Below are 19115 nucleotides of genomic sequence, written 5' to 3'. Positions count from 1 at the left end.
CCAATCATTCAGTAAAAGTATTTACAAAGACGAAGCACGAAACGAGTCTCGCAATGAAAAGAATTTAGGAGATTTATGGGGAAGCTTTTGACGACATTTTAATACAAACTTAGTCGTATTGGCTTCAAAAAAGCAATAGATAGCAAGACATTTTTGTCATTTTATTTCAACCTTAAATTTTAAGTTTTACTTTCATATTTGACATAAATTTATTTCATGTAAATATAGATTTATTTTGGTATATCCTACATCATATTTTAAGCTTTATTTTTACAAGCTACTTACGATTTAAAGTAGCGTCATTAAAGTTTTCTATCAGTAAAACTTAAAAAACAGTGATCTGACTTCTAAAAGACCCAGTTAATGGCACTAAAAAGATGTCAAACTTTTTTATATTTCTGTACCTAACTCCCAAATTATAATAAAGGTCACCTATACTTACTATATAATCAAAGTTGTTTTATTCGTATACAAACTTTTTATTTATACAAAAGAAAAGGAGGAAAAAATTAGAAGAAAATTAGTATCCACAATAATGTTTAGTCACTATTTGAAGCTGCCTCTGGACCTCCGGGCTCGGCCCCCAGAAAAGTCCCTAGAGGGACTGAATTGCTGCTGCGATGAAATCTGCTGACGCTGGGGCAGACGACGCAAAGTTGAACCACCACGAGTATATCCTGAAAAATAAAACTAGAATGAAAACTTCCACTTTACGGTACCATTATTTATCCAAAATTCGCTTTTAAACACATATACTTTTCATTAAACATAACTTCAGTAATTTTTCAGTATAAAAAAAAAACAAAAAAACTAGAACGATAATTGGAGCGTGTTTGCTTGGATGAAACAACGCAAACAGACAAAACGTTCATCAAAACACGAACAGGCAAATTATAAGTCTTTAAAACCTCATAGTGAAGATGGGTGCAAAACAGAAAAGGAAGACAGAGATTTAGCCAAGTTTGTATCTGTCGCCTAATGGCTTACTAGTATAGTTTAGTATAGTTTATATATAGACCTTGAGCCATATGCCCAGGAATGCAGTATGGAGGAGTCCGGCATTTGGGAGAGGAATATTTGTTCCCAGAGGCATATTTGTTAAACCCTATGACTATTCCAAAACAAAATAAATTCTAAATTTTTTCACCAGATATCTTTGAGAGTTAAGGGGGGAGGACATAGCAAAACAGCACAAGGGGAGTGGGGTGGTTACTCACAATAAACTTTCGTTCCTTAAAAGATCCCTTGGGTTCAGAATCCCTCCCCTTAACCTGGGAAACAGTGTCGTAGTGGAAATTAAGACATAAATTATACCTTAAAATTTACCTTACTAAATTAGTTCAAACCTACTCAAATAGCAAAAAATTGATCTGTAATATTCCAATTCTCTCGTCGACATAAAACTCTAAAATACAACAATTCATCTAAATTTGGATATGATGTTACTATTAAAATGCTAAACAGTCTATTGAATATAGCCTATTTAAGTTATTTCCGACTCTTAACCGGCGCCAGCTTGATCAACCTCTAATTCAAGTGCGGTATATTCAAATACTAATTCTGATATCAACATACGTAAAAAAAAACAAAGAATTTCCGTATACTACTAATCATATGCTATATTTATTATAAATTATCTTTGTCTATTACATTATTACAAAACAAATATTTGAATAATTGACAAATAATTCACGCACTTTATTTAAGAAAAAATAAATCCCATTTATTAAATTACTATAAACATACTTGTAAATATTTAACAAACATTTAACGCACTTTTCTTTATTAGAAAATAAAGCGTATCTAATAAATTATTTCAAACAAACATTTGGATATTCAACTCATATTTAGTGCACTTAAATTGTTAGAAAATAAAGCTTATCTATCAAATTATTATAAATACACATGTGAATATTAACACAACTAAACCACACTGGCATTCCATAATACTAATAACACAACCGAGTAATTACTTTAAGAGTTTGAATTGTCTTTCATGTCACTGTCTTAAAATAATTCCTCGTTATTTACCTTATTACTTGCACCATGTTATCAAGGCCGTATCTAGGAAGGGGGGGGTACGGGATTTGAACCCTCCGTCAAAATGTTTGTCCGACTCGTAAAAACAATACAAAAATATATATAAACAATTTTTATGCGTTTTTACGCTTTTTTTGACCCCCCCCTCCCTGATCAAAACTTCTGGACACGCCCTTTCATATAATAACTGCTGGCAGTTATTTAACGGAATGTAAAAAAAATTAAATATACGATTTCAGCTAATTAAACCAATTGAATCAACCAATTTTAACTCTTCAAGCCAATTCCAGAAACAGATAAACAAAATAATCGGAAAACGAAGCATAGTTGTGGTAGAGAAATATACACCGTCAGTAGAGAAATAATGTTTTAGACACAACTAACATTAGAAGTGTCTAGGCTAGTAGAATATAATGATAATAAAAAATTTAAAATATAAACATAAAAATTATAAAAATAAACATCATAAAATGAGTCATTATTACTTCTTTCAACACTAAGTACTTTAACTACATATTGTTGCATAACATCAACAAGATGATTTTTCGTTTTTAACTTTCACCCCACCCCCATCTTTCTCGTCTGAACTATTTAATCCTTTGCCAGTTCTTATTTCCTTTCGACAACTAGTATTATAATGTGTTGCTTAGGGTGATACCGTGATTCGTATATTTATTATACGCATATTGAAAAAAAGGGTTGTGTGTATTGAAATTAGGAACTATTGGAAAAAGAGACAGGCACAAGAAACGAGCAGCACCTGTGAATTCTCATTCTATTTGTCATTTATTTTTGAATTAACGATCTTCATAGAGTCATATCAATTTGCCTTCGTGTGCATCTATTTTTTTTTTCAAAGAAACACTGCGCGGGATAAAAACAGACTTACTGAGAAAACAAGTACAAATAGATGATAAATTTGAAATTGTTCCTATTTGGCAAGTGTTTTATGCATTCCGTATTCTTAAAGGGAAGGCGAGGTCTCCTCCAAACGGGAGTTTTTAAGTTTTTTTTGTTCAAAGTGTGACCCCCCCCCCCTAAATTGAATTATTATTACTGGAAATCAAATAACTCAAGGGCCAGAAAACCCATAGTATGTACCAAGCATATGCCCTTATCCCTGAACTAGACCCAGTTCATGCTGTACCATCTACAGAATGGGTCCGAAAACACACCAAGTGTCAATTCAAGAAAATTCGAGGAAGGGGTAAATATATTTTAAATATAGGGGAAAGCAATTTTTGGATAATTTTCTATGAAAATACTTGAAAAATAGATGAGAATACTTGAATACTTGAAACTGAAAAATTTATTTTCTAAATTTGGAAAGTGTGTGGGGAGGGAAAAAAATGGGGTCTAAAATTTCTTTATAAATCTCATCTTAATATTGACTGCCCCCCTCCCCCTTATTGACACATCTATAATAGTTCGTATAGATACGAAACTGAAGCAGAAGACTTAAACAATCGGAAAACATGTTTGAGTAGTCGCTTATTTAGGAAAGAGCAAGGAAGAGAAAATTGTTTATTTATTTAGGAAGAGAAAATTTAAAAGACATGAGAGAAAACATACAGGAAAAGAATTTCATAAATGTGGGGTGTGTCAGAAGAGTTTTCCAGGATCAGCCTCTTTGAATGGGCACCAAAGAATACATAGAGGTGAGAGACCATACAAGTGCAATATATATCAGAAGAGCTTTTCTAAATTGTTGGACAGGCATCAAAGAGTGCATATAGGGGAGAGACCATATGAATGTGACATGTATCAGATGAGTTTTTCCGAATCAAGCTCTTTGAAAACGCACCGAAGAGTGGATACAGAATATCAACACATTCAAAGAAACAAATAATATTTAATTAATAAACTTTATAAATATTAATAAATTATGAATAATAAATTATAATTATAAATTAATAAATTGCAAAATATTGCATATGTTATTACATTATAAATGTATTAATAAACCTCAGCTTAATGTTGTCTGGATCCCCCCCCTCCCTATTGACGCATTTATTATACGCTCACTATTGCTGCTAAGAATAGGCCCATCAAATTACAGAGCCTGCTATTCCTTAAAACATAGAACCACCACATTTTTTTTTTTTTTTTAAACAAGTATTTACCTTGACTTCCACGTATCGACCTTGCTTGCAAACTTGAAGACTGGGCCATAGTTGTACCGTCATTACCTAGAACAAAGAATATTTAACTTAAAAAAAGGTTATTTATTATATGAGGCTAATAATCAACGAGATCCAAAACGGAAAAAGTACTCTCAGATTTAGGCAGAAAAATGTATTGTTTAATGTATTTGTAAAAAATGTATTATAAAAATCGCAAAATGTATGCTAAAACAAAACAAAAAACAGTATATACAATCAATTATTCGACGCGAGGATCCACAGCAGTAATAGGAGGGCAGCTATGGCAACGCTAGAAATGATTTAAGGGGAAAATTTTAGAACATATATTTATGGTAAAACGTTTTCGGGATATCATATAGCCTATCCTGGAGGGGTTGCAAGATCGTCTTATAACACTCAGATCAGCACGGTACAAAGATGAAGAAGAAGAAGAAAAGAGAATCTGACAAGCTATGATTTAAAGCAATAACGGAAGATATATAGAAAAATAATCATTTTGCAAAAGCCTAGGCTCTGCAAAAAACAGGGCAATAAGGGAGTCACGACAAAAACCTACAACCCAATCAACGACAACGGAAATGGGTTAAAAAATAATAATTTCTTTCAGCAAACCGTCTCTTAGGATTTTCAGAAACTTTACTAAATCGAAAGATCATAAAACCACTAAAACAGATTGCAATCATGCAAACTTAATTACATAAAGCGCATACAGAATAGCAACAGAAGGAAGCAACCAATAAACATAAAATCACGGGACATGGGGAGAAAACAAAACATTCTTGGAGGACATAATTTTGCCCCGAGGTTCTGTATGGGGATACCTAGATGGAAAACAGGGTAAAAGTTATATCCTTTCTCAGTGCAACCGTGGCGTGGTTGGTACTGATGAAATACCCCCCCCCACCCTATCTCTAGCGCTTCTACCTGAAATCGATGGCAAAATTTTCTAGCAGAAAGCTACACCAGTTTGTTAAAGAGTTCACAGGGAAGAGATGGTAGAGTTCAGTCTATGTTAAAGCCGAACATGACATTTCCATAATAAGCGGAATCATTGCACTAAAAAAATATTACAAATGGTAACAAAATAAGATATTTGTAATTTTTGTTTGTAGACCAGAACCTTTCGCAAGTATATTGATAAATAGTAAATTAACCTCAAAAAGTATGTGGTGTTGAAACAGGTGAGTCAATCCACAAAAACAAAGGAGGGGACACAGATTTTTCTTAATTTGTTATAGTTAAGATATACAGTATTTTCAAAATCCACAGGGGGAGGAGAAAGGTAAGCTTTTTTTTAATTTTTTAATGAAAATACCAAAAAAGGATATTTTCGAAACCTTAGAGGGTAGGGGGGAAGGTCCACACAAAAGAACTGTCACAATTCTTACTACACAGAGGCAAAATCACGTTGTAATTTCGCCATCTGCCATCTGTTAAGATTCTCCAGCCATTCCCAGTTCTTCCTAAAGGTTTATACGCAGAGGCTAAGTAGGAACCCCCTAACGAGGATGCAATACTGGCAACAATGAGAAAAAATTATAAGTACTAAAGGACCAAAACTAAGATTTATTGCGGGCAAAAATGTACAAGGCTAAACAAAATATGGGAGCAAGAAGCGCTCCCAGAAGATTGGAGAAGTCTCCAGAAAAAGAAGAAGATCCAAGGATTAGCAAAGTATCAGTCATTACCCCTTTCTATAAAAAAAAAACAACTGAATTCAAGAACTACCCAGTAATATCTCCGTAGCCATAAATGCCCAAACATTCACTGAGTCTTTTTCCCAATCACTGAGGAATAATTAATAAATGATTCTACCTATGAAAGGGTGGACACTCCCCCGTGCTTCCTACTATTTGCACAAAAGTTTGATATATGCTTCAGTAATATCTGAAAACTTTAGGGTGTGGCTGGTTTAATAAAGGAAAACTTTCCTCACAAATAGAATGGTTTCGTGTTCTTTTAAGTCTTAACATAGCCTTATAATTTCATTTGAAAACTCAATTTCCTAAATTTAATTTCTGACCAGCTTCATTTTCAGCGACAGTTCCCTTGTGCATAGAATAACTTTCAAGTGTTAAATTTAATACTAATCTTTACATTAATTCTGGCTCAATACAGTCAAGAAAGACCTGGAACCGTTTGGGGACTTTCAACACCATGGGCAAAGATAAGATAAATAATCGTTGGTGGTCAATACACCACACATTGAAGACCGAACAGCATGGCACTCAATTGCCATCCAGGTCATAGCACCAAGTACCAAGTTATAACACCAGGGGTGAAGAGCTTGCGTCCTGAGACAAGCAAAAGTAAGTGAAGTTGACGGTACAGCATAAAAGATTCTAATAGACACCCCAAACAACTGATTATTACCTATAAGAATGTGACGAAAAATATCATGATAATTTCCAAGACATCACAATACACACAACCCTCCAAATATCTGACACAATTTACCCTCTCTAAGCCAGATTCATGCAATAATCTGGTGAATGTGGGTGCATATCTAGAAAAACCTTTTTTTCTAAGTGATAATTCTCAAGATTTGTCCGAGAGCCACATATTCGTCAAAAATTAATGTAAATAAATATTTACGCCACAGCATAAACGCAATTTATCCATCATACCCCACCCCCCTTACCCTAGAATATCTCTAGCGCACCGAGTCTTGAAATCCACTTGGAAAACAATTCGTTGCATCTTAATGGACTCCAAGAACACAACCTGGGGGTATCAAACCTTTATTGAACCATCATAAGGACTTTAAACATCTCTTTCTCAGTTAGGCAGAATAGCTACGCTACATTTTAGAGCCCACTCACCCCAGGAAACAGCAAAAGTATAAAAAAGGGGGGCTAAAAAAGTATCTTACCCCCAACCACCTATACTCATCCTGGTTTCCGACCGACCCTTGTCAAACTTTTTTGAGCACCATTCAAGTTCCCCTTCCTCAGTAATGCAAAATAATTTGTCACTGTTCTAGAGCCCTAAAGAAAAAAGGTCTTAAAGAAGAGAAGGACTAATAAGGGTCTTACCACTAGCTGGGGAATCAACCATCTCTGTCCCATCCCCGGCTGATGCTTCTTGACCAGATGTCGATACCTCAGCCACTTCCTCAAATAAAACTTCCAAGCCTTCCCCTTCTTCAAGTTGACCAGCATCCGCGGCTTCAATGTCACGAGTTCCAGATGTCTGTCCCTCCATGGCAGGTGAAACACCAAACAAGAAAGGACGAGCAGCGACCTTTGAGAAAAAAGATAACCTCAATAAAACAGATTATTTGAAAATAAACAGTATAGCTAGTTACTTATTATGTTAATTGGACAAACTTCAAAAAAGGGTTGGAGGGTGGGGTGGAAACGTCACCAAAACATAAAGTATTGAAGGTACTGACTCCAACTCCAGCACCCAAAATTGTAGGTGCTGAACTCAGAACTGAGGTTCTTAATAATAATTTACAGCCCTTCATGTGTAACTGATGTTTTTTCTATTAAATTTCTATATAAAATTTAAAAATTTGAGGTAACGTTTGAAACACCAAATAGCAAAAGTTTAGTCCCAACCCCTGCTTTTCTCGCACGAAATAGTTGAAACCTATAAGCGAAATGCATAAAATACCAAGGACGTCAAAATATCGATATTATAACCCTCCTGGCCCATCTTAGGTAGATTTATATCTGACAACCGCAATTTTCTAATATTTTTCTTTTGGATGGTTCAAAGTTAGAAATTTTTTAGGGTAATACGCGGTTTTTGCTGTGTTACCATGGTAAACCGTTAAAAGAAACAAGCAATATAAATTAGTTAAATTTGTCAATACTTTTTTACCCATTAAATTCAAATGTTTGTAGATTGCCTTAGACAACAAAACCTTCAAAGAAGAGCTACACCTTAAGCTATTTGGTGATATATTTTTGGTTTGTTGATTTTTCGTAGATTTTCGACTAACTTTTTTTTTCTTTATAATTTGGCCCCCGCTACGACCAAAAACCGTATGAGTGCGTAAGGAAGTATTTTGAATCAAAAATTGAATTTCCAATTTTTCCTAAATTTTTATATACCTATAGTTCTGAAAGTTTCAACTCAGCCAATTCAAGTAATTAGATTTTATGAATAATCAAATATATTTTAGTTTAACAATTTTATGTAATAGTTAAAGATAAGATCTGAGGGCACAGCTATAACTTCAAGTCCAAAATTTTAGTGCCAAACCTGGACTACAAAATTCAGCCAACTTGACCTTTGGGTTAGTGATTAGATGCCAAATGCCAAACTTTATAAGTATTTGATTCAATCAATACCCATAAAAAGGGAGTGACCACTGGCAATTAGTGAGTCAAGAAGTCTTAATGCATGTTAGGTTAATGAACATCTTAAGTGTTTTGCAAAAAAATTGTTACGAAGAAAGTGTCAATCATCATAAGACTTAAACTTATTACTAGACATCAAATTACTCCACGAATAAGAAGAAATAAACCAAGTTAAGGGCAGTGGTCGAATATGATTCCAAAAAGCGGGCACTTCGAAAGGCTTTGACTGAATGTATATCACATAATAAGCTGTTCAAGAAACATGGTTCAATGTGACTTTCTACGGGTATAATGAAAGAAACTTTGTTGGTACGTTTGTATAGATGAAGGATGACAGATGGTTGCTAGGAATTATGCATCATAATTCCGGGGTGAAAAAAAGAAAGAAAAAGCCACGTTTGGCCTTTTTGTCAATAAGCAAAAAGCAAACTTTTCTGGAATCATCAGTCCTACTATCCTACTGTTTCTTTTTCAGCAATATGGGAAAAGCAGCATCCTTCTTTCTTTCCCTTCATCTAGAATAAGCAGAATATACACTTGTTTCGGCATAACTGCGTCTCTACATACTACTTGGGTGACAAAAAAAAAGCTAAAGTCAATTTGGCCTTTTCTGCAAATAAGCAAAAAGCAAATTTTTCTGGGATCATCTGCCTCTACCATTTCATTCTCAGCAACACGAAAACGCAATGCCCCTGGTTGCTTTTCTGCCAGTCTGCAAAACTATAATTCTAATTCCGTTTTCTCTTTCAAAATAAATTGCCATTTTTTCTTTCCAGTTTCACAAAAAAAGAAAAAAAAAGCCAAATTTCAGCTTTGAAACCCAAACCCTGGTTATGTCGAAAAAACACTCGTGTCAAAGCAACGTCTTGACTGTCATCATATTTTTCAAAAAAATGGAACGGATGAAAAAAAAAATGTCATCATCATTAGTTTGAAAAAAATGTACATGATCGAAAATACATTTGTATTTATAAAAAGTGGAATTACATTAGCCAGAAAAGAAAAAAAACTAAAGAACCGAAAAACAATAAAAAGGAAGAAAAACAGAAAAATAAAAATGGAAAACAGTTTAAAGTAAATCCTGTTGGTTTCAAATGGGAATGTTTACATAACTTTTAACAGAACGATCTTACCACTACTGCGTTCTCCGATATTATGGATCTCCCATTTACCCACCAAAAAATTAAAGGTGGGGAGGAAGGTGATTGAGTTGGACAGAGAATGGATAGACGTAGACACCCAAACTAATGATTAAAGAACAATCAACTAATTATTAAGGGATGATTTAGGAGCCGTACCTGAGTTGAGGTGCCCGTTTCGTTGCTGCTATCTCCACTCCTTTGTTTCTTTGGACTTGAGCCTTTTGATAGTGGAACTTCGCCATTTTCATCACCAATCTCACTTCTTGATGGCTGTTCAGCAAGACTGGATTCTGGATGCTCAAGCTCACCACGTTGCTCATTTATTGCCATCATTTCCTCACCGACAGTGGCCTCGTTTTCATTAGCTAGGAGAAAAGACTTAACGTATATATAATATAATAATCTATATAGATTTATGTAATAAAATATGTATGAATGTAAAATAAATATAGTTAATATATAATTATTAACTTTATTTGGTCTCAAGTGAATGGACTCGATTTGGTTGGTTCATGCTACGGCTGGAGTATTTTGAAAGGCTATGTGTCACCATTTTGGGATAAACATAATATCTTAGCAGCCATTTTCAAACACACAAAGCTCTCTCACATAGTTCAATCAATAGAAAAAGAGAGATAATTTCTGAAGGTAAAAATCTTGAGACTCAAGTTTGCTTTTTTTGCTGGTTAAAAATTTCAATCAGAAGGACCAATGAGGTTGAATTTCTTTTTATTGACTTAATTCCACAGAGGAGAACAAATAAAGATGTGGTAATTTTTTTCTTTAAAACTTGACTAATCATGCAATTACAAAAAAAGAACACAGTTGTAAACGAATGAAATTTTGCCACAATTTAGCCAGAGCCATTTAGCCATTTAGCCACATTTAGCCACAATTTAGTTGTAAGAAAGCAAAATCTCTTTTTCTTCTTGTTCAGTCCGTTTTCCTATTTATGGCTCTTCAAACACGTAGAAGCGTCTGCTTTTTAACTACAGTAAGCACGACTCCCTTTTCTCACTTTTAAATTTTTTTTTTTTAAATCTAACTACTAACTTTATGACCGATCAACAGTGATGGGCTGGCAGGTCCCAAGAGAAAAAAAAGCCATAAACAGTAAGATTAAATACAGAAGACCATACTAAAAGGAAACAAAAAGCATGCGAGGGCCGAGTGGAGGGAGGAAGACCTCGGTTAATATACATTTCTATTACTTTTTTAAAGTCAGACAATTTTTTTTAGGAGGGGGGTCAGACTAAGTGCCCCCCCCCCTCAAGACCCCTATATACGGTCTTGCCATCGGTAACTTTATGTCCAACCGACATTGAGGGGCTGGTAGCTCCCTAGAGAAAAAGATATGAACAGCAAGATTAAAAGCAGAAGGTTTTGCTGAAAGGAAAAAAAAGTATGCGAGGACTGAGTGGAGGGAGTTTATGAAAAGCCAACAAAGCGGGCTTTTTGCAAGCTGATAAGCCCGGCCTTTTTTGCTAGTACATAAATAAAACAATCAATAAAAGAAACTCACATAGTCCAGAATCATCATTGGATTGCTCTTCCTCAGAACCCTCTTCATCCTCCTCCTCCTCGATGTCTTCAGAGACTTCTGTCACTTCGCCTTCATCATAGCTCACTTCATCATTTCCTTCTTCCCAAGTTGGTTCATTCTCTGAATGACAGAAAATAACAAATGAGGAAGGAAACAGTGAAAAGAGTCACAAACTACGTACATATACATTTAATTGCCCCTTGTCGAATTCTCCCACTATACCTACTTATTATTACATTATGATTGAAATACCCCAGCCCAAATTAGCATCCTCATCTTTCTAATCGGCATTGGAAGAAAATTAGGTCAACCCAAAAGCGTGATTTATATCATTGATCAATCCAAAAGCACAGACTACAAATCATTTAAGAGGAGGACTTGTTGCCCTCCTCTTGCCTATAGAAAAGACTGACATGAAACCCTTAGAAGATGAAAGGGCTAGTAAGTTAAAGATGATTTCATAAACCACATAGGCTTGTCATCACAAAAATTAAAAAAGAAGATTGCGAGACAACTTTTTTGTCTCGCAATCTTATTGCGAGACATATTTAACGATAACAATTAACGATAAACTTGAGAGATTAATTTAACAATAAAGCTAAGAAATGACAGTAAATATGTCATCGTGTACCTTCAAAAGGCTCTGTCACTGAGAATTTACGAAAAAACAGGAAAAAAGAAAATTGACAAAACAAGAGCTAAGAGCTCATATGGCACTTGTGACGAGGCCGGAAGAGCCAAGAGCTCATATGACATGAGCTCTAGCAAAATTCTAAGAATCAATAGATTGATTTAAAAGGAAAATCAGAGGCTTAATGCCGGTCGGAACTTAAAATAATAGCTCTGAGTCACGACGTACTTCTAAATATTAAAATTCATTAAGATTCGATTACCCAGACGTAAGTTGAAAATACCTCATTTTTTCTAATTTTTCCTCTCCCTATAGCCCCCCAGATGGTCGAATCGGGGAAAACGACTTTATCAAGTCAATTTGTGCAGCTCTCTGACACACCTACCAGTTTTCATCGTCCGAGCACGTCCAGAAGCACCAAACTCACCAAAGCACTGAGCCCCACCCCCCAACTCCCACATAGAGAGCAGATCCAGTCCAGTTACGTTAATCACGTATCTACGACACTTGCTTATTCTACCCACCAAGTTTCATCCCAGTCTCTCCCCTCTAAGCGTTTTCCAAGATTTCCGGTTTCCACTTCCAACTCCCCCCAATATCAACAGACCTGGTCGGGATTTGAAATAAGAGCTCTGATACATAAGGTTCCTTCTAAATATCAAATTTCATTAAGATCCGGTCACCCGTTCTTAATTTAGAATACCTCAATTTTTCTAATTATTCCAAATTAACACCCCCACCCCCCAAAGAGAACGGATCCGTTCCAATAACGTCAATCATGTATCTATAACTTGTGCTTATTCTTTCCATCAAGTTTCATCACAATCTCTCCACTCAAAGCGTTTTCCAAGATTTCCAGTTTCCAAGATTTCTGTTTCCCCCTCCAACCCCCTTTGTCCCCGGATACGATTCGAATTGAAAATGGACCATTTGAGACGTAAGATCTTTCTGTATATCCAGTTTCATTAAGATCCGATCACCCATTCGTAAGATAAAAATATCTCAATTTTCACGTTTTCTAAGATTTCCGGTTTCTCCCTGCACCCCCCCGCCCTCCTCAATGTCACTGGATCCAGATCAGTTATGTAAGTCACGTATCTTAGACTTGTGCTTATTCTTACCACCAAGTTTCATCCTGATCTCTCCACTCTAGACCATTTCCGAGATTTCTGCCCCCCCCCCAACGACACTGGATCCGATCAGGATTTAAAACGAGAGATCTGAGTTACGAGGTCCTTCTAAATATGAAGTTTGATTAAGATCCGAGCACTCCTTCGTAACTTAAAAACACCTCATTTTTTCTATTTTTTTCAGAATTACCCTCCCCCCAACTCCCCCAAAGAGAGCGGATACGTCCAGGTTATGTCAATCACGTATCCAGGACTTGTGCTTATTCCCCCCCCCCAAGTTTCATCTCGATTCCTCCACTCTAAGCGTTTTCCAAGATTTTAGGTTTCCCCCTCCAACTCCCCCAAATGTCACCAGATCCCGTCGGGATTTAATATAAGAGCTCTGAGACACGATATACTTCCAAACATCAAATTTCATTAAGAACCGATCACCCATTCGTAAGTTAAAAATACCTCATTTTTTCTAATTTTTTTGAATTAACCATTCCCCCACTTCCCCCAGATGGTCGAATCGGCAAAACGAAAGTTTCTAATTTCATCTGGTCAAGTCCCTGATACGCCTGCCAAATTTCACCATCCTAGCTTATCTGGAAGTGCCTAAACTAGCAAAACCGGGATCGACAGATCGACAGAATTAGAATTTGCAATCGCTATATGTCACTTGGAAGATACGAAATGCCATAAAAACCACCCACCACTAATTACCCGCTGAAAAAAGAGCCAGAGCAAATTGCCATTTTCAATAAATATTATAAACATTCATTTCCAGCCTAGCCCAAAGAAATCGACTGCACGGGGGCATTAGAGTTTTATATTTTACTTATTAGTAATTTTTGACGTGAACCATAAGTTATGTAGATCCATTTAGATACAACGTTATCTTATCTTAAAGGGACCTTTGTGTTGGTGGGAGATGGTGTGGACTTGGATTTGGATTTCGATGACGAAGTGGTAAGTAAAAATAACACAAAGTTATTTAATTGGATTTCTTGTTTTTTTAAGAAGAGACTCTTTATTTGGTATTTATTTTTGTTTTAACCTCTATGTAACAGGCCATGGAGCCTTGTAGGGGTAGAGAGTTATTGTTGTCCATTTATTTTGATGTTAATAAACTGAACTGAACTGAACTTTCAAAGTCCAAATTCATTAAGTCCGCGGATGACACTGATTTCAACTAATCAGAGGCTCTTTCCAATGAGGTACTGAAAGGGAAAGTGGTATTTTATGCCTTTTGTAAAAGCGTCACTGAGAGCCAATGAAAACCACTTTTTCTCGAGAAAATCAGAATGTCACGCTACTGTTGGTTTATATTTGAGACAGATGGCCAAAATAGCGATACTGTGGGGTTACACAAATGAGACTGGTAAAACACAATCGCCACCCTGATAATAACAGATTTGATCTTAATGGATGCGTGACATATTTTTTTGGTTGCGGAATTAACGTGAAAACCTATGCAGGATAATTTTGGAACCGTGAGAGTGTATATAGACTGTGAAAACACAGACTAAACAAAAAAAGAAACAAAAGGAAAAAAGAAGAAAAGAAAACAACAAGCATAAAGCGACAGACTATGAAATCCAGAAACAACAGGACCCCGAAAGGAAATTAGAGCCTAGTAAGCGATACAGCATTTGTTCTTGATTCTGATTAACGAACGTTGGGTGCAGTGAAGATGTTAAAAGTAGAATAGCGGAGGCCCAGGGTGTTTTTTCACAGATGAAAAAAGTTTGGAAGAATAATAAGCGGAATAATAACTTCGCGTTCCAAAAAAAAAACGGAAGAAGATTTGCTAGATGTTTTCCAGAGAAATTCCCTACGGACTGATTCGGGTAAACGACTCATCCGACCCAACCCAACATACTGTATCTAAAACAGTAGGTTGTGCAAAAACTTCGGTTCAATCCCGTATTCTAGGGCTATAATAACAGAAAGGTTGAGATGGCTAGAGAACGTTCTGTGGATGAAGTATCACAGATTGTCAAAGCTTTCCCTTTTCGGCCAACCGTCTAGGGCTAAATGGGAAACAGGTCGTCTATAGTTGGGGTAGGAAGACGTCATAAAAAAGATGTAAGGAAAATAGGAATTTCTCGGGAGGGCATAAAAAGGGAGGCTTTGAACATATTGGGATGGAGTTGAGCTTGCGTAGCTATACTGGTTTCAGGAGGCATGGTGCTGCAGTGAGTTGTTAGTAGTAGAAGTATAAAGTGACATAAATGTGGCATCATGATACGAGAAGCAAGCAAAGGCCAAAATCTAAAGCTACTAACCACAGCGAGTAAAGGGGAGCAACGTCGGGCTATTTTTGGAAGGACTGAAGACCCAATCGAGTTAAGGTAGGTAAAATTAACGTAAATAACTTATATCTTAATAGATTTTAGTATGTTAGGCCAATCGATACCTTAGACATCATTTTGCGAGTCTCGGCGACGAAGAAACGTCTCAAAGACAAAGGGGACATTAGCAAACTTTTCCAGTACCACAGGGAACTACCAAAGCAGACAAATTAGTCAAATAATATTGGCTTAAAATTCTGGTAGAAACAGTTAAGCAATTTTATTCGTGTTAATTTAATTTATTCGTGTTTATTCGTGCAATTTAATTCGAAAGGCTAACGAAAGGCTAGTTTAAAATAAAGAAAAATTCCAATCTTTGCTAATTGTTCAGCAAAGCACTGTCTGTTCAATGTACCAATAGAATAAACAATACATCCCCAGTTTTCGGCTAGGTGCAGCGGGTAGCACTACAGGGAACTCTTAAAGCTGTTAAGTCGATCATATGATACTTCCTTTGAGATGATTTTTTTTTCATTTTCCAAACAGGTTGGCTCGAAAATTTTCAGGGACTGTCCTTTCCTAAACTTTAAAAAGAGTTCTTCTCCGTTTAATCGAAAAAAAAAAAAAATCACATTTCCTAAGGATGTAAGTTTTATTAAACCTGAATATATTTATCTCCGGCACAAAAAATGAAAAGTTTTTCCAAGATTTCTGGGAAAGCTTGTGTCGGCTTTAAATTTTCCGTTATTTATTCAGATGTCATATCCATGCTCTACAAGTTATGGCAAGACCGCCCAATCAACTATAAATAGTTTGGCCAAAGAACTGAAAAAGTTTATGATGGACAAGAAACGATGATTCTTTATGGTATCCCCTTAAAATTATGTTGTTAGAAAAAAAAGGTACGAGAAGTACTAAAAATTCAAGTACCACACTGCTTAAAACCATTTCCAGGTTTAGAGGTCATTCTGCAAAAAATATAAAGCTTGTAGCTAAAATAGTTTGGCTGTTTGTCAGTACACACTCCTAACACATATACAGATATCACACTGACACTATGAACAAACGAAGAAACAGAATGTGTTTAAGAAGAAAGAAGGAGAAAAGAAGAAAACAAAATGACATGCTGCTACCTGATTCGCTGCTAATTTCTATCTCCTCGATAGCAGAAGATGAAGGCTGGACAACAGCAGATCGGGGTCCTTCTTTCACAGTTACAGCAAAACCTGTAGTCCGTCGTGCTGCTAACAGAGATCTCCGGAGGTCTGCCTCTCTCTGAATACTTTCTGGAGTCTGAGTGACGGGCTCTTGAGACAGTTCTTCTTCCCTGGTACGCTTTTTTAACGATTCGTCGGGCGTAGAATCTGGTTCCCTCTGGCGTTTTGGCTAGAAAATACGGGGCTTAGAATGGGATTGTAAAGACAATGGCAGGGCATTTACAAAACCGACCCAGGATGCTTGCTTGTACTTACAAAGTTCGATGGAGATCTGAAGTCTCTTTCGTGATGGTTCTGTGAACGAATTCTGTCCTGAGGGCACATGACCCTCCATTTTGTAAACATGAGCACGTAAGGAAATCATTTACTTACACTTACATTTTTTTTGAAGTAGCAGCAACCAACCCTTAGACCTTAAGCACATGAATATGTTAAAGCCAAAATACTGTTATTATAACTTTTTTTTAATTTTTTCGCATGCTGACCAATAGTGTGCCTTCGGCCGGAGTGCAATGCATGGTTGGAGGTAAATCATCCGGCCCTTCCATGTTTTCCCCCTAGATTTTTCCAGGTGTTCATTTGGAGCTGGGTAGATTCTGGCGGAGCTTACAGAGTCATACCGCTGATCCGCTAGATTTGATAAGATTAAAGCTAAAATAATGGTATCAACAAGATTTACTGAATGAACATACTACAACTTATACATGCCAGCTTGTACAAGGCAGACAAAGCAGAAATACTCGTTTCGTCTGAAGCAAAAAGTACTGAATGGAATACAAAATACTGAGTGAAAACCGACAACAAGCGAACCTATTCGTCTGCAGCCTTATAATAAGCGAAAAAAGGAAAAAATGGTGTTTTTCTAGCCATTAGGTTTTATTTCCCCAAAATCGAAAAATTATTTCCGCAAAAAAAAAAAACTTGCATACATTCAGCCTAATATAGGGAAGATCAAATTGTTAGTATTCTCATGCAGTCTTGCATATAGTCTACGACTATATCTGGTCCCATTGGTGGAGATGGGGCGCAACTGTTATTGTAGCGATCAGTATATTTGGAAAGAATGTTGACTTGTGAATTAAATAGTATCATACTTCCGTTATTATATTGCTTCCTTCAGAAGAACCCACTGAACAGAATGTTACCATTACTAGCTGAATTCAGCAAATCTAGCTTTAATTCAGTCACTCATTTATTCCTATTTACTAATTTATTTTACTTTTTTCTTAGTAATTTGCTGAAAAAGTTCTTTATTATGTTGATTGTGCATTTCAAATTAACGTTTCTTTAGTCAATAGTTAGAGAGTTATAAACTTTTAGCTATAGTGTCTTCTGACTGATGCAGTTATATTTTGTCAAGTTATATTTTGTTATTTTACAAATAACAAATATTTATTTGTTCAATTAAAAAAAAAATTGAACAATAATTTACTGCACTATCATTTACGACTATTGAAACTACTATTTTATATACTGAACCAAAGTATTTGAAAATACTGTATTGATACTACTATTATTATTTTATTATTATTTTACCATTATGACTAACACAATTAATCGCTATTACCATTATTTACCAATAACAATAAGCTAATTTAGTACTTATTATGTTAGTATATAATTTACTATAATCATTTATTGTAATGTTTCTTTACCCGTCATAAAGTTAGAAGCTTTAAGCTATTAGTAATTTCTGACAGATGGCGTTAAATGTGTCAAGAAAAAACGGCTAAGGGACTTTTCCATCCTTGAACTATTTTTACTATGGTTTTTACTATTCCGTAATTTACCACTATTTTACTGTTACTGTCATTAATTTTTTAAATTGTTTTTTTTTTTTTTTGGAAGGTTATGAGAGTTTAAATCGTATTATTGAACATAAGTGAAAAATTCAAAAAAAAATTATGATATTGAATAGCATTTTTAAATATGTTTTTTGAAAAGGGAGGGAGAAATAAAATTAAGGGGGGAGTTTTTATTGGGGAGGAAAGGACAATGTTGAATGAATGCGTGTACAAGTGAAAACAGCGTTGTCCATCAGGTAAATCTGAATATTTAAAAAAAAAAATAACATTTTAAATTAACTATTTTTTTTAAGTGTGGATAACGTTTTAATTGTTTTGAGTTTTAATAACAGATTCTTATTTTTTTTATTTACTGGTGTCACTGAGACAAGAAGAGTTTCAATTATAAAAAACTATTTATTGGAATATAGCAAATTTCTTCACATTTTTGGCAAGAGAAATAAACTTTTCAACACTAACTTGAAAAGAGAAACAGTATGTAAGCGGAATCTAAGGATTAGAGATTCAAATCCTACCGTATTCAAAATTTTTAACTGCCATAGCCCAAAAGCTTCTAGCCTTGCCTTGAACGTATTAGTTTTAGTTATAGTCCAGGCTACAACAGCGTAACAAGGTTTCACTGCCGTAGGAACTAGAACCATAAACATAGTTCTTAGAAATTTATTGTTACCTTTTGCACCGATGTTCCACTCTCAGAAACAGGAGCCTCTTGCTCCATTGATTTTGCTTGGGATGTTGAGGCTCCCTCACTAGGACCCTCCGAAGCTTGAACCTCTGTTGACGGTGTTGGTGGCACCAAAGCCACAACTGGTGTGACAGGTCGTTCTGCTTGCAGATTTACAGAAAGGATTGCTGGGACGGAGCTAATAGTACTTGC

The 19115-nt window shown here is 35.6% G+C and overlaps 1 protein-coding gene across 1 annotated transcript in view; it reads right to left on the bottom strand.

Moving 5' to 3' along the window:
* Positions 1-455: 455 nt before the first annotated feature.
* LOC136026158 (putative uncharacterized protein DDB_G0290521) overlaps positions 456-19115 on the bottom strand; it is a 21123-nt gene continuing 2463 nt past the window's right edge. The window contains exons 2-8 of the mRNA XM_065702462.1: positions 18909-19115; positions 16350-16602; positions 11159-11299; positions 9793-10001; positions 7220-7427; positions 4164-4229; positions 456-677 (exon numbers count right to left, since the gene is read on the bottom strand). Coding sequence (XP_065558534.1) covers positions 547-677; positions 4164-4229; positions 7220-7427; positions 9793-10001; positions 11159-11299; positions 16350-16602; positions 18909-19115 — 1215 coding nt within the window. The 3' untranslated portion in view covers positions 456-546. The remainder of the gene's footprint in view (positions 678-4163; positions 4230-7219; positions 7428-9792; positions 10002-11158; positions 11300-16349; positions 16603-18908) is intronic.

This window comes from Artemia franciscana, chromosome 4 (assembly GCF_032884065.1).
Source record: "Artemia franciscana chromosome 4, ASM3288406v1, whole genome shotgun sequence".
NCBI lineage: Eukaryota > Metazoa > Arthropoda > Branchiopoda > Anostraca > Artemiidae > Artemia > Artemia franciscana.
This window is presented reverse-complemented; position numbering and strand designations above follow the sequence as displayed.